This window comes from Hermetia illucens, chromosome 4, assembly GCF_905115235.1.
Source record: "Hermetia illucens chromosome 4, iHerIll2.2.curated.20191125, whole genome shotgun sequence".
Taxonomy (NCBI): domain Eukaryota; kingdom Metazoa; phylum Arthropoda; class Insecta; order Diptera; family Stratiomyidae; genus Hermetia; species Hermetia illucens.
In genome coordinates, this window is record NC_051852.1 from 157,898,987 (window position 1) to 157,914,675 (window position 15,689).

The 15,689-nt window shown below is 43.2% G+C and overlaps 1 protein-coding gene across 1 annotated transcript; it reads left to right on the forward strand.

Moving 5' to 3' along the window:
* The first annotated feature begins 1,860 nt into the window (after positions 1–1,860).
* On the forward strand, positions 1,861–14,591 carry LOC119653557 (maltase A3-like). Its single transcript, XM_038058271.1, has 9 exons — positions 1,861–2,026; positions 5,758–6,101; positions 6,172–6,297; positions 6,359–6,612; positions 6,727–6,925; positions 13,688–13,795; positions 13,855–14,201; positions 14,274–14,414; positions 14,467–14,591. Exons 1-9 carry the CDS (start codon positions 1,873–1,875, stop codon positions 14,534–14,536), a joined length of 1,743 nt encoding a protein of 580 aa, XP_037914199.1. The 5' UTR covers positions 1,861–1,872; the 3' UTR covers positions 14,537–14,591.
* The last annotated feature ends 1,098 nt before the right edge of the window (positions 14,592–15,689 follow it).

The following is a 15,689-nucleotide window of genomic DNA, read 5'->3' on the forward strand; positions in this document are numbered from 1 at the left end:
GCGATCAAAAGTGACTCGTCATGTGATTACGCCAGTCGGGAAATTTTGATCCGCCACCATCATCTCGAGCACGTTCATCTGGATCTTATCATGATGCCTTATTGTGATGGGTAACGTTTGCCGGAAGTAGCACCAGTCCCCGATCAAGAATACTTCACAGTTGACAGTTGACAGGAGTGTCTCTTGATACATGAATCTCCAGATTTGGCACACCACGTTGGATCACCAATCAAAGAAAACAGTTTGAATGGAAGTTGTTTAAAGAACTAAGCAACCTGTTCGGTACAACCCACATCAGAACTACAACATACCATCCGGCAGCAGCAATAAGATATTACAATAGCCGCTGGACGGAAGCACTGTCTGTCGTGCTATTAGGTAGGTATTCGCACAGCTTGGAAAGAAGACCTTGGCGCAACTGCAGCAGAAATGGTGCATGGACAGTTATTACGCCTTCTAAGCGAATTTTTCGACTTTCAGGCGGACGTATCACAACAGTGTAAATTGATCGGCCCAAGCCTCCTTATGCAATGACCGACAATATCGAAGAGAATCCGGTCTCGGACCAACAATAAGAAGCACCCGTGGCAATACCCACTCTCGAGTGAGACATCCAAAAAATCGTTCAAATCTAGAGATACTTGGCTTTGGAATGACGATGTTGAAATGAAGGTCCGTGAAAAGAAACCGCCACTCCTCCTTGTTCTTGTTATGGACAGAACATCCAACGTCCAGCGCCCTACACACTGCTTTATGCAGATGTTGTTTTCCTAGCATTTAATAGCAAAAATGATCTCAAGCAACTTGTCCAAAAATGGAATGATCGCCTCATGCAACACGGTCTCAGATTGAATCTAGATAAGACTGAATGCGACAGTAATATGCCCAGAACTGAGCGATTTAAATACCTCGGGTCAACGCTTTCAGCCAATGGAGAACTGCGTTATGAAATTGCTTTGCGCATTAACGCAACCTGGATGAAGTGGCGGTCCACAATTGGTGTTCTTTCTGATCGACGTATCAACGAACGTCTTAAATCTAAAATTTACCGCAATGTCGCCCGTCCTGTTGCTCTTTACGGTTCTGAGTGTTGACCGGCTAAAAAAGACAATGAACGGCGTCTTGCGTAATGGAGACGAAAATGTTGCTTTGGACTAGTGGCGTGACACGTTTTGATCATATCCGAAATGAGGATATCCGCGATCGTTATGGGGTTACACCGATCGTGGAAAAGTTGCAAGAGAGGCGTCTTCGATGGTATGGTCATGCAATTCGCGCTAACGAGAATTCACTTGCCCAGATTGGTCTGAACATCGAAGTCGATAGCAAACGACCAAAAGGCCGACCGAAACAACAGTGGTTTGATACGCTGGATTTGGACACCTTCTATAGCCACGTCCGAAGGCACACATTTGGAGCAAGCAAGTGGTTTGGAAGCTCCTCAGTCCCCATACTGTAAGTTTGGAAACATTTCAGCGTAATAATAAAACTTAACTGAAAAATTGATAATTCCATCCATTTTCTCAATTTTCTAACTGTGACGCTCACACTAAATCCAGCCCCGTTTGCAAAAGGATAATTAAACTTTGTTTTCTTTTTTACAAATTGACAGTAATGCCAAATGATAGATACACATACCAAGCACATAAAAAAATCTAATCATCACCTCTGTCTGATCACTATTTAATCTAATTTCTATCATACCATCAGTGATAACCTTTCATCAATCACCTAATATTAATGTCAAAAGACATAACAATTAGAATTAGGAAGATTTTTATTTTGATATGTGTGTTTATCTGACAAATTGTTTGCTTATATAGTGTGGAAGTCAAGGGATTTCCTCAGTCTTCTTTCAATTCGGACTGGAAAATGAATTTGATCGGAGTTGTATTTTTGGGACTCGCCGTTCCCAGTATATTTGTTAACGCTGCAACCAAGGATTGGTGGGAAACTGCCTCAATTTATCAAATTTATCCGCGTTCCTTTAAAGATAGTAATGGAGATGGAATTGGTGACCTTAAAGGTATGAACAGTGAAAAGAGTGGTTCGTTCAAAAGTGCGGCATGGGTATTTAGATATGTTGGTTCTGGAATCCTTAAAAAAAAATTCTAAAGGGCAGTGGATTGGTAATGACAACAAAGAAGTAGTTAATGCAATTTCGTAATGTAGCGTATGTTGTGGATCAAAAGTTAGTGCTGAAGTGGGCTTAAAACAACGCATTTAGATAGTAATCGACTTTGAAAATACGAAGGTATTTATACTCCTCACATTCAAAGCAGTTGGCCATAAAATATGCGGTTCATATGCGGCGAAGGAAATATTAAAGAAATCTTCAAGACTAAATAGGGAATATCGCGAGAATTTATCGGTAAACGCACGTAAATCTAAAAACTGGAAACCAAAAAATTGCATCCTCGAACCGTTCCTGGAGCTGAAAAACTCGCAGTCCGAGTGCCACAATTGAGTGGGAAAATCCGTGACAGATCGAATCCTTAACTCATGTCTCTCCTGTCTCAAATTTCAATGAGATGCTCACTCACTTTCTCAAGGCCGCATCGCTTCAGATAGCGCTTGACCTTCAGTCAATTCGTTTCAAAAAAGTCTGAAAAACAGTTGTACATTATCCCAACTTCTTATTTTTATCTGAGATCGCTCGATTTATGAGGATATTGCCACACCTACTCCTGCACCAAGGAGTTTCATTGTTTTGGTAGTATCCTCCTCAGTCGTCGGTTGGGAGCCTTTCCAGGTTCTCGATGTTTGGTCTTCAGATCTGTTTCCACTTACCGTAATTAGACAAGTTGCGTCCATATCACTGGTTTTTCTGTTTTCTGCCAGAAAGGAGAGTATTCCTTTCATAGATTTTACTTGGGGCAACATAAATATGACCAACCCTCGGAAATCCAAAACCTGACTGCTCAGATTCTGCTGGTAGATTCTTAGTCTATGACTTCTTATCACTTTGAGAGTGCGAATCCTTGGCGTCTATATTCATGTTTGGGTACATTTACAGTAGTAGTGAGCTATTTCAGGCTATTCCCCCACTTCAAGGTATTGTAGGAGAAACACCCCCTGGTATTCAGAGCATTAAATACTGAAAGGAAATCTACCTACTAGTTTGTTGAGCTGGTTAAAAGAAAATCCCCATATTCGTTCAACCATCAAAGTTAAGCGTTGAGGGAGATAATTAACACTTAGACGGGGGACCACTAGAGGCCAATTTATTTAATTTCTTTTTTTTTTGTATCAGTTAGTTGAAAATAGATTCAGTTACTCGAGTGCAGATAAAAGTGCACAGATTAAATGTTTTTTATTCGATTTCTATGACCATTTGATTTGATACTTCGGTTATATAAAAATCCTTGAAAGTATGTAGTTGATTTCCACTCGAACGTGTATCTCTGTTAACAAAACCATCCCAGTAACTGAAATACCTGAAGAGAAGGACTCGCAAAGTGATGCGGCACCTGGAACGGAGGCAGGAACCCAGACCATGCTACGCACTGCTATAATTGCGGAAAGAGGCACTGTGGAAACTGTCGAAGCTAACCAAATGGTTTTGAATATAAGCCGAGTGGGAGGTCTGTCGACTACTCTGGCCCAAGCTGAAGAGGAAAGGTGTATTAAGAAATGCGCGGCAGTTGTAATGCGCATGAGATCTGCAACGTTCTTTCCGAAAAACGTCAGCAAAGGTGTGAAAAACGGCTTAATGGAACTGGAGGAGCTCCTGGACAGGATTTCATATTATAGGCGCACATGGAGAGTAATAAAAAATCCGTAGGAAGCAGAAACAACCGCGCCTCCCGACTAGAACACTACGAGTACCAAGCGGATCACTGACAGCCCATCTAAAGGAAACTTCACTCAGGAACTCTCCAGGGCCAAACGAAGAACTCGAAGAGGAACAAGGGACAACAACAGGTCATGCCAATAAAAAAACCTCTGCCTAAAATTAAGGCGGACATGAAGGACGGAGCACCAAAAAAAAAGGTGGGGAGACGAAGGAGGACTAGACCGCCAGCTCAGCTTCTTAAGCCGACGGGAAGCAGGACTTTTGTAGAAGTCCTCTGTGAAATCCGTTACAAGATTAAACTTGAAGATAACGGAGCAGAAATGTCTCCCACTCGTAAAACGAGGAGTGGTGGAGTCCTAGTCGAACTAGGCCCGAAGATAATAAATAAAGTTACGTTCTGTGAAGCAGTCAAGGGCCTTCTAGGGGAAAAAGCTTTGGTTTCCAGACCGGAACCTACGTGTTCTCTGGAAATTTGAGATCTTCACTGTCTCACAGAAAATGACGAGGTATCAAACGCGAATGTCCAGAGGTAACCAATACCCCGATTGGTATTACCTCTGCGAATTCCCGAGGCCAAAAACACGTTGTGATGAAAGTTGCCATGTAATATCGATCGGGACCGCCATACCTAAATGTCACAGATCTTTGAATTATGGGCACACATCTGCAACTTTTGGGGGGTCAGACAGAATCGCAACATGCCGCAAATGAGATCAGGCCGGCTATAAAGCGAACACCTGCAATGAAAACTGTGGTGCGACTGGTGCGAACGTTGCGCACAGTGCGGGCTCAGGGCGGTGTCCAGTCTTCAGAGGAGAATTGAAAAGAGTTAGGCAGCGATCAACATGATTTGCATCCTACAAATCAATATGCACCGGAGTGCAACCGCTCATGAGTTGCTAGTGCAGTTCGCTGCGGAGACCAAAGTTGATTTAGTACTCATCAGTGAGCAGTACCAAAACAAGGACCCAGTTTCATGGCACCCTGACATACCAGGTATCGCAGCCATTTGGGTTCGGAACGGCACCCTCTTTAGAGTTCTTACTCAAGGCCGACGGGACGCTTTGTCTGGATTCGGTGTCCAGGGATAACATTTTTTAATGTCTATGTTACGTCGAATGAGACGATGCCGGACTTTCGACGCAGGCTTGATGCTTTGGAGGACGCTGTCTTAGGCACAGATAGGCGGATCCTGGTTGGGGGTGACTTCAATGCTAGGGCATGCCTTACACAGACTCCAGAGGGAAACGAATTCTGAAAAAAACGGCGAGAACAGGACTGGTAGTTATAAACACCGGATCCACCCCAACTTTCCGGCACTCGGGCTGCGAGGAAAGTGTTCCAGACATAACCTTCGCGTCGGAATCACTGGTATCGGCGGTGAACAGGTGGCGAGTTCCGTGAGAGAGTAAGTAGATGCCATACGCATGGCCGAGGTATTTAAAGTCTCCCCTGTTCTCCGAACAACGCAGTGTGGAGAATGTCACCGGTAACAAGGAAAAATAGCATCGGCGGTAGATTAGAGTCTTCTTGAACTCCTTATTTAAAATACCGTTTATGCGCAAGATACTCCAGGCACACTTACGCCGTGTCGAAAGTTTTCTCGAAATTGATATAGAGTAGGTAAAATGGCGATCTGACGTCCAGTCACTACTCCAAAATGATTCGCAGGAATTAATGTAGTTAGTGCGGGAGGATGACGAGCGGAAACCAGTCTGTTTTGTGTTAATCAAGTTGTTGAGAGCAACAAAGAGGCATTTACAATTGTCGCACTCAAGGTGAGTGTCTTTTTTTGGAATTTTGACGTTCATCCCCTTCTACTCTCTGGAAAAGCTGTGTGCAGTTGTGAGTCAAAATAAAGTAGTTAGTTTAGTACTCCAAGTTTACATTTGAGCCAGAAAATTGTATTGGAACGTATATGTCAATATGATAATCCTATGTTTTGTCTTTTCCCCAAATAGGTATCACTGAAATGTTACCTTACCTGAAAGAAATTGGTGTAGACGTAACTTGGCTTTCACCAATTTTCAAGTCACCTATGGCTGACTTCGGTTACGATATATCAGATTTCTTTGATATCCAACCTGAGTATGGAACATTACAAGATTTCGATAACCTCATCGCGAGAGCTAAAGAAGTCGGTGTTAAAGTTTTATTGGATCTTGTACCAAATCATTCAAGTGATGAGAACGAATGGTTCATCAAATCACTGAACAAGGAGCAGGGATATGAGAGTTTCTACGTTTGGCATCCAGGTTACCCTGATCCAAAAAATTCTACAAATCGGTTACCTCCAAGCAACTGGGTGAGATTATAACCTTAAAAAAAATCTTGCCTTCAAAAAACAATCTTCTAACTTTGAATTTTCGAATCAGATTAGCGAGTTTAGATTTTCTGCATGGACTTGGAGGGAGGAACGTCAAGAGTTTTACTTGCATCAATTTCTCTATAAACAGCCAGATTTCAACTACAGAAACCCAGCAGTTGTTCAACAGATGAAGGTATGTCAATGTCAGTTGGGAGATAAGTAGCGATTAAAGTATAATTTGACTATTCTCTTAGGATATAATGACCTTCTGGCTGAAACGTGGAATTGATGGATTCAGAATAGATGCAGTACCACATCTATTCGAAGTTGAACCGGATAGAGATGGTGTATACCCAGACGAACCATTATCTGGCGAGACAGATGATCCTAATTCCTACAATTACCTCAAACATATTTACACATTTGACCAACCAGAAACTATTGACATGGTCTACCAATGGCGTCAAGTTGTAGATGATTTCCAGAAGCAGAATGGTGGCGATACCAGGTGAGAGGTTGAAATATTGCACCTGGTCCAACTATGTTATCATATATCTCCTAGCCTCAGGCTAGGATACTATGAAATCACGAAATATTTTATATTCTCGGTTTAATTTTACAGAATTCTCTTAACGGAAGCTTATTCACCTCTAAATGTGTTAATGCAATATTATGGGAATGCCACCATGAATGGATCGCATATTCCATTTAATTTCCATTTGATTACGGAACTCAATGAAACATCGAAAGCTCCAGACTTTGAAAGGGTTATAAACGAATGGATGAATGCAATGCCTGCGGGTAGGACAGCTAATTGGGTGGTAAGTATTCAAAATTAAGTAGAATTTTTTGGTTAGAATCTATGAGATTCCTCATTATTAGATATGAATTCTGAATCAGGAGGTCATTTCACCACTGGGAAAATCCAAGATGTAGATATTTTATAAATTTTGTTTCCAACTTTCCAATCCACATTTAAAAGCATATTTTCGAATTTTGATTGTTTGGGAGACATCAGTTTTCATCATCATCCGTGGTGCACCAACTGGTATCCGGACTAGGCCTGCCTTAAAGAACTCCAGACATCCTACTTTTGCGCCGAGGTCCACCAATTCGATACCCCTAAAAGTTGTCTGGCGTCCTAACCTACGCCATCGCTCCATTTCAGGCAGGGTCTGCTTCGTCTTCTTTTCTACCATAGATATTGCCCTTATAGACTTTCGGGCCTAGATCATCCTCATCCACCATAACCTATGGAGCCAGATTCTATCCACAACCGGACGGTCAAGGTATCGCTCATAGATTTCGTCGCTATGTAGGCTACGGAATCGTTCATCCTCATGTAGGGTGCCAAAAATTCTTCGGAGGATTCTTCTCTCGAACGCGGCCAAGAGTTCACAATTTTTCTTGTTAAGAACCCAAGTTTCCGAGGAATATATGAGGACTGGCAAGATCATTGTCCTGTACAGTAAGAGCTTTGACCCTATGGCGAGACGTTTCGAGCGAAACAGTCTTAATAAGCTGAAATAGGCTCTGTTGGTTGACATTAACCGTGCACAGATTTCATCATCGTAGCTGTTATCGGTTGTGATTTTCGACCTTAGTTAGAAGAAATTATCAACGGTTTCAAAGTTGTATTCTCCTATCCTTATTGTTCCTGTTTGACCAGTGCGATATCGTCAGCATAGGCTAGTAGTTGGGTAGATTTAAGGAGGATCGTACCCCTCTCATTTGTCTCAGCATCACGGATCACTTTCTCGAGGGCCAGTTTAAAGAGGACGCATGATAGCGCATCCCCTTGTCGTAGACCGTTGTTGATGTCGAATGGTCTTGAGAGTGATCCTGCTCCTTTTATCTGGCCTCGCATATTGGTCAGGGTCAGCCTGGTCAGTCTTATCAATTTAGTCGGTATACCGAATTCTCTCATGGCCGTGTACAGTTTTACCTTGGCTATGCTATCATAGGCGGCTTTGAAGTCGATGAGAAAGTGGTGCAACTGTTGTTCATATTCCAACAGTTTTTCCATCGCTTGCCGCAAAGAAAAAATCTGGTTTGTTACTGATTTGCCTGGAGTGAAGCCTCTCTCTCTGGTATGGACCAATGATGTTCTGGGTGTATGGGGCTATCCGGCCTAGCAAGATAGTAGAGAATATCTTATAGATAGTACTTAGCAAATAGAAACAAAGATAGGCAATAAGCGCAAATTTGTAAGGATAAGAATAGTCGGAAAGGCTGCGGAAAAAGTGTGATTGGCCCTAATTATGGCCAAATTCCAAACAAAGGAAAATAAAAAACGCAGGAAGAACAGCGTAGCCTGGCCCTGCAGGGGATGAAGTCGAAATACGAAGACATATCGGCGATTGAGTCGGTGGCTATAATGGACACGGAGTCTGGTGTAAGCCGCGAATCCAACGGCACCGTGAAAAATAAAAAAAACGGCGAAATTCCACCGAAAGACCGTAGATAACAGTAAGTCCCTGAAGCAGGTGATTCGGGGACTATGAACAACGATAACGTTCCTAGAGGCAATGATTCTGTGATTACAAACACGTCAGCAACCGCAGGGCAAATAGCAGTCGCAAACTAAGCAGCAACTGTCAAAGATGCGCATTGCCTCTGCCAAACCAGTGCGCCAGCAACCAACGACATCCAAACAGCGACAGGAACATCGGATCAAGCAAGTAAGTGCAAATATTCCTCCAATCGTGGTCGTAGAACTCACAAAAAAATTCTCCGAAAATCACTAACTCGGTAACCGACCCCTTCGTGGTTAAAAATTTAGGGTGCTCCAATAATTAAATCATTTTGGGAAGCAAGGGAGACTACTCCGCAAAGAAGGACCTTTTTGTGAAAATTGAGGCGTAGTTCTTCATTTATACGTTCCTATCGGAGAAAACAACCTCTTTAATAATTCGTGGCTTTGACTGCACAGGAAATCGCTGAGGACCTCAAGGCATCTACAGCGTGCCACTCGTCAAAACGATGGCAGCCAAGAGAGCCGCCATACAATGAGCCTGTGACTTATAACATTTGATGCTTCTTTTGAGGCAAACGAGATCTCGCCGTTGTTAAGGTTTGTTGATCCGCGTTGAGCGGATCATGAGTGAACAATCTCTGTAGAGCAGTTCTGATGGCGTCCTATGTTAAGGCGCACCGAATGTGGAGCCTCCTTGAATGCTCCAAGATGTCAGATGAAAATCCCAAATGCGTAAACAGTGGGACATGGGCCAACCCGTCAACTACCGCAAATGCGCTAACTTTGCCCGAGTTACGGTGAATATGAACGCCTAAAAGCGGTCCCCTCCATAGCAAACCAATCCTGTTCAATCCAACAAACCAGGCGTGATTTCAATGCCCTCCTTCACTTAGCCATCCGCATCCTTTGCCGATGCATTTTATAGCGTCAGCTCAGTGGCATCAGTTTCTCCAACATTTCCAAAGCAAAACATCTCGGACCTCCGTCAGTTCGCTTCCCAATCATTAGTTCTTTCTAAGCGGGTCAACCACGCCAACCTGCAAATCATGGTCGTTAATTTTAGTGGGTAATTTAAATGTGTCCGAATAGCTGAGTGATTAGAGCAGAAGGCCGTCGTACGCAAGCTCGCGGTTCAAATCTCACTGGTAGCAGTGGAATTTGTACCGTGATTTGACGTCGGATACCAGTCGACTCAGCTGTGAATGAATACCTGAGTCAAATCAGGGTAATGATCTCGGGTGAGCGCAATGCTGGCCCCATGGCGGCCTCTTATAGGGTATTGTAATCTTGTAGTGTATCGCTACGATCTTGAATAAAGTGCTCTAACACACTTCAAGGTCCTGATCCAATTGGATTTGATTATTATTAATTTAAATGCCAGATATACCTCATGGTTTGACTATTATGTCAAAAACAATAGTTACCAGCTACACTATTGGCTGACAACAAGTTCTGCTGCACCAAATATTTTTCCTCGTCTCCCTACCTACAACTTGCGGAGTTGCCATTCTTACCTTGACCACATCTTGATCAGCATCATCATTAAAACAAATCCAAACTCAAACAATGTCACATTCCCAGAAACCATCTCTGGCATCAGGGACCACAATGCTATCAGCCTCGACTTAAAAATCCCAAATCGAACCATCCGCGCACCGTCTCTTATAGCGCCTCATTAAAGGAGTACCAACTGGCGTGGGCATTAACCAATCTCTCAGATCCCGATTTTCCCGAATTCAACTTCCTTTAAACTACCGTGTATCGAATAAGACCGTTGACAGCACACACAAAACATTGAAGTGATTCAAGAAGTACGCGACGAACTCAATTACGGAAATCTCATTTCCATCCCTGATCACATTCTCCAGGATATCTCCTATAAGAAAAACCTACCAACTCTCCACTCCACTCCGCTCCACACGGCAATCCAATGAAAGTACTTCAATATATCGACGACCTCATCGCGTACACCTCCACGAAGGATATTTTATACAGTCAAATTAACCTGAATTCATATCTGGACCAGCCTTATCAATACTTTGCCAAGTGGAAACTTCCTCTTAGTCCCCAAAATGGCAGACAATAGTCTTTCGTGAGGATGACTCCGAAAATGGCTTCCGATACCAAAAAAGCTGTTCCTTAACATTAACTCAACATCTGTCCCCACTATTAAACAAGTGTAGGTGTTACAATGACCTCTAACCTGCCCAATATTCTAAACGATGATGCACAGATCCCCTGTGTTTAAATAAGGCTGTTGACGAATCCCATCCCACCTTCGATAAGAAAAAACAGTTCGATGGGTGGCATCCATAACTCCTTGTAAAACACACAATCCGGAGATCGTGCATTTCCAATCTTGGGCAGGAAAGACTGAAAATCTCCATGCCCACTTAAGAACTGGGTTAGGAAATAATCAGTCTCACCATGCTTCCGATTCAACCACGCACCTAAGCTGCCAATGGGCCGCGTAGTCCATCTGGCGCTAGTTTCATTTTGCAAAGAGATTCGCCACTAATCTAGGGTGCGTTGTCGTTCTTCACGAGCAACCATCTCCCTTGGCTCTTCTCCCTTGCGCTTGTATATGGCTTGACGCTCCTTAACAAGAAGGACAATGGGGATCACTCCTGCGATCATCATCACGGCCGGTTCAGAGACAATGCGATATGCGGACGCCACCTGAAAAGTTCTCCGTCTCGCGAGACGCGTACGATGTACCTCCTAGCCAAGAGCGTCAGCCCATACCTCTGCGCCGTTGAGTAGGACAAACTGCGTTGAACTCATCAGCGTCATCTGATAGACGTAGGACCCCCAATATTTGCCAGTAGCCTACTTAACGCGGAAACTCCAGCTGCAGCTTTGTTAGCTATTGCTTTCTTTGTTTAGAAAGCAAATGTCTTTCCATCTTATGGAATTAAAGGCGTTTCTGACGTCAATTGTTACGTGGAACATCACCCGACGAGTTCGGCGGCTATGTGCGTTTGTGGAACGGCATCCATGACTTACTCGACAACGTCAACTGTCAATCTCCCTGCTCTAAAATTGAGCTTCCGTGGAGATAAGTCTCCGGTAGCGCGTATTCCTTCAGCGCGTCTACTTCTGGTGAGGTTTCCAAGCACTTTTGTAGTAGTTTAAAGCATACAAAGTGGGCGGTATGACGACGGCAACTCAAGGTTATCTTTCCCTTTGCTGATCAGCGCAAGCCTCGCCCCTTTGCAATGGGCAGTTAGGTCCTTGAGAGTTTAACGTAAGCCCCTGTCTGGAAGACTTAATCTCACGGTCTTCTTAAGACGCGGATTGATTTTGTGACCACAATCAGAGCCCCGCAGAGACAAGTAACAACGGTACTAGTCCACACCAAGTGTATGGCATAGCATTCATAATGGTGCATGCAGGACCTACCTAAATCTCTACTGAACTAAGGAGTACGGCACCCGTGCTGAAACGCAACACCACGCCGAGGCCCGAAGGTCTCTTCTCGCTTGAGCATAACCACAACCCCATGAAACTCCCATTAGGGGCCTACCGCAATAACCGAGCTGTACTCATATACAACGGGAATTCACCCGAAGTATGAGAGTCCAGGAGCCATCCCGATTCGCATGCTACCAGTATACCCCTGGTGAGGTTACGTGACCAATTTACCATTTTAGATGAGTCCCCGTGCAGACTCGGGTCTGATCGCCCTGATTAGGCCTTTGGAGCATTCGCCTACTGCATCACGGCCGGCAAGCCAAAGTGAGTACAGCGTCTCCCGGTTCCACCACTATGGAGGTTCTCCTCGGCCACTTGGTTTTGGTTTCGCCGACAGGGTTGCCGCCTCGTGTTCCTCACCACCACCTCTGAGCACCCTTTCCAACGTGCGGGGAAAATTCCCTCTTTCAGGCAAGCGTTGAATGCGCCGAGCAGTAGGTCTGGCCGGTGTTGGTATTCCAGTTTGTATACCTGCCACCTTCTTGTTTTTTTATAGAGATGACTGCCTGCTCCAACTTTTTTATAGAGAAAAGTGGACAGTCCTCGGCGCTCTCCGCGCCGACGTCATCATGCCGTACAGGGTGCGCAGGGAATAGTGCCTGTACAATGCAGTCTATCTGCTCGACATTAAGTGAACAGGTTTCCGCAGAGCCCCGAGTTTTGGGGTTACCAGTTTGTAACCGAGTCCCCACGGGCCCCATTCACCTCATAGACCAGGTCCTGCCAGCAGCCAGCTTTCCTCCTGTTTTGCCCTGCGGAGTCTCCATTATGGTACATACTCACCAATAGCCTTTTTTTATTCTCTTTATTGACAACCCCGTTCACTACTGATCTCCTTCCAAGACCTGGCTGTAATATTCCACGACAAACTTCGTTTCAATTTCCACTTCCTTGACATCATCATAGAGCTTCCAAAATGTCTGGTTTTATCTTACGTTCCTATTCCGACTTTACCTCAATTCAGCCCTCCTTAACACTGTTCCATTCCCTTGTCCGAAATATCCTTAAACATTGCTGTATAGTGTGGTCCCCTTCCGCATCCGTGACTGTCGCGCTCTTGACGTTGTATAAAGCAAATTCACCCGAACCCTCTTTTACAAGAAGAACCTTCCAGGGGTTGACTATCCATCACTACTCCGCACCCTCAATCTCCCATCCCTGCAGCAACGCCGTATCTTCCCTAATATGTGTGCTCTTTTCAAACTCTGCAATTGCCTCATGGACTGCTCTGCCAACTCTGATAATACACGTAGTGCGGATATTTTTGAAGTATCCTTTGCGGAGCTCGAAATATACTTCCAATCCTCGATCCCGAGGCTACAACGCCCTGCAGCTTGGGACTTTGACTCTGTCTCCTTCTTTAGTTTTAAGCGTAAGGTATGCCATTTACTTGCTCCTCCTTCTAAGGATAATGTGTTATAAAGAATTTGTTTTCTGTATATTGTCTTAATTAATTAAATAAATAAATAAATTAATAAAATGTTGATTGAGAATAAAAAATGTTGTTTAAATTGCTGGCAATATTTCTGCATTACCATTGGCTTCTGAGGCAATATCTCAAAAGGATTCGTGAAATCTCCATTTTGTGAAGGAACCAAACATAATTAATTAACTTTATTTTTCGGTTCTTTAGTTGGGAAATCATGACCAACGTCGTGTTGCGAGCCGGTACGGGGTCGAAAAAATTGATTTACTCAATATGCTTCTAATGATTCTCCCTGGAGTCGCCGTAAATTATAATGTGAGCTCCCAAAATAAAGGAATCTTGACAACAATTGTTTAAAAATGTAATTTCTTTAGGGTGAAGAGATAGGCATGACAGATGTTTGGATTTCATGGAATGATACTGTTGATCCAGAAGCCTGTAACACCGATCCTGAACACTATGAAGCCGTCAGTCGGGACGTGGCAAGAACGCCTTTCCAATGGGATGATGGGACAGATGCTGGCTTTTCAACAGGATCACACACCTGGCTCCCTATTGGCTTGAATTATAAGCAAGTCAATGTGGAGACAGAGCGGAAATATGTAAGAAGCTACCTTAATACTTACAAACGCGCCAAGGAGTTGCGACATAACACGAAAACCTTCCAAGATGGAGATTTCAAGATGGTAGCGATAAATGAAAATGTATTTGGAATTGAAAGGTTGGAGTATTCATCTACCTCCCTTATCGGCAACATTAACTAATGAAGGGAATTGTTCTTTTAATCGGTTAGGTCGCTTCAGAATCAGGACACTTTCGTGATGGTAGCCAACGTGGGATCGAGACTGGAGAGAGTCAACTTGGGCTCCTTAGAAAACTCATTAGACGTAATGGAAGTTGTTTTGTCGAGTGACAAGTCGCCGAGAAGGATTGGGTAACAATCATAACTTTATGACTTTAACAATTTCCATAATTTTTGATTTTAGGGATGTCATCCGCGCTTCGGAGTTCATACTTCTACCAAATGAGGCATTGTATTTGCGACCAAAGGCATAGTCATCTTCTGATAATACTTTATTATTTTTAATTGAAATTTATTTATTTGGTGGTGAATAATAAATTGTGCCAACCATGCAAAGAATGAATAAATTATGTTTAAGTTGAATAAGTGAAAGTTTATACTTTCAAGTTTCAACCTCAACGATAAATTTTGAATTCTGCAAGGGTTCGTTGATTGGAACCCATTTGATTATGTTGAAGAAGATGGTAAATAACTGCGAAAGATAATTTGTATTTCAACCGTTTGTGCAACCCAATGATTCCCTAAATCAAGTGCTTCCAATATATACGTAAACTAAGCCCAGCATATAGCAATCTTCCCTCAGGGATCCCAGATTAAATGAATCGAAAGTGGCCACTATGTACAGGGAATTCTCAGGTATAATGACTGTGTAAGATTCTTGGCTCCAACAACAAGTTCCCTCCCCACAGTGCTTTAGCCAAGACACTGAAAGGCTCTCAAACTACCAGATAACTACAAGAATGCCGGATCTTTAGCGGGATTCCATGGTCGGCTTCTCATCGAATCAAACTATGTACAATCAGGTCAATGTGAATTTCTTGGAACGTGTAAGCTGGCGAAGGAATTCCGGTGGAAGAATGAAACCTTCCCGAAGCAAGAAGAGAATTCAAGCAATAAATGTAGGTGTGGTTGAGGAAGTTGGTGGGGAAGGTATAATTGAATTAAAGTGCTTATTGCCTCAACCGTTTTCTAATGAAATAAATTGCTACTTACTTTCAGCAAAGTATGTATTTGATGGTCGGACTAATCTGTTGACATCCGATAGTCTAATTGAATCGTTGCAAATATTAAAGTAGGATATTTTGGGCTCTGTTTGCATTCTATGCGGAAATATCCTATTTAATATAGATAAAAGTCATATCATACCTTTTCCATAATTTACGATTTATGGAGATTCGGGGGCCCACACGCACTAAAAGCCCTGACAATTCTCTTCGGTTGTAAATCCCACAGAGCCATTGAAATGGAAGTATTATTTTGCTAGAACATCTTTGTCTAAATCAGAATATTCTTGGTAGAGTTTCAACTATTTTGGCAGCTCTACTGGCTGACAGTTACGGTGTTGTCTGGTTGAACTGCCAATGTTCGATTTTCTGGGTAGCATTTTCCATAATTTTCAGAGTTTCA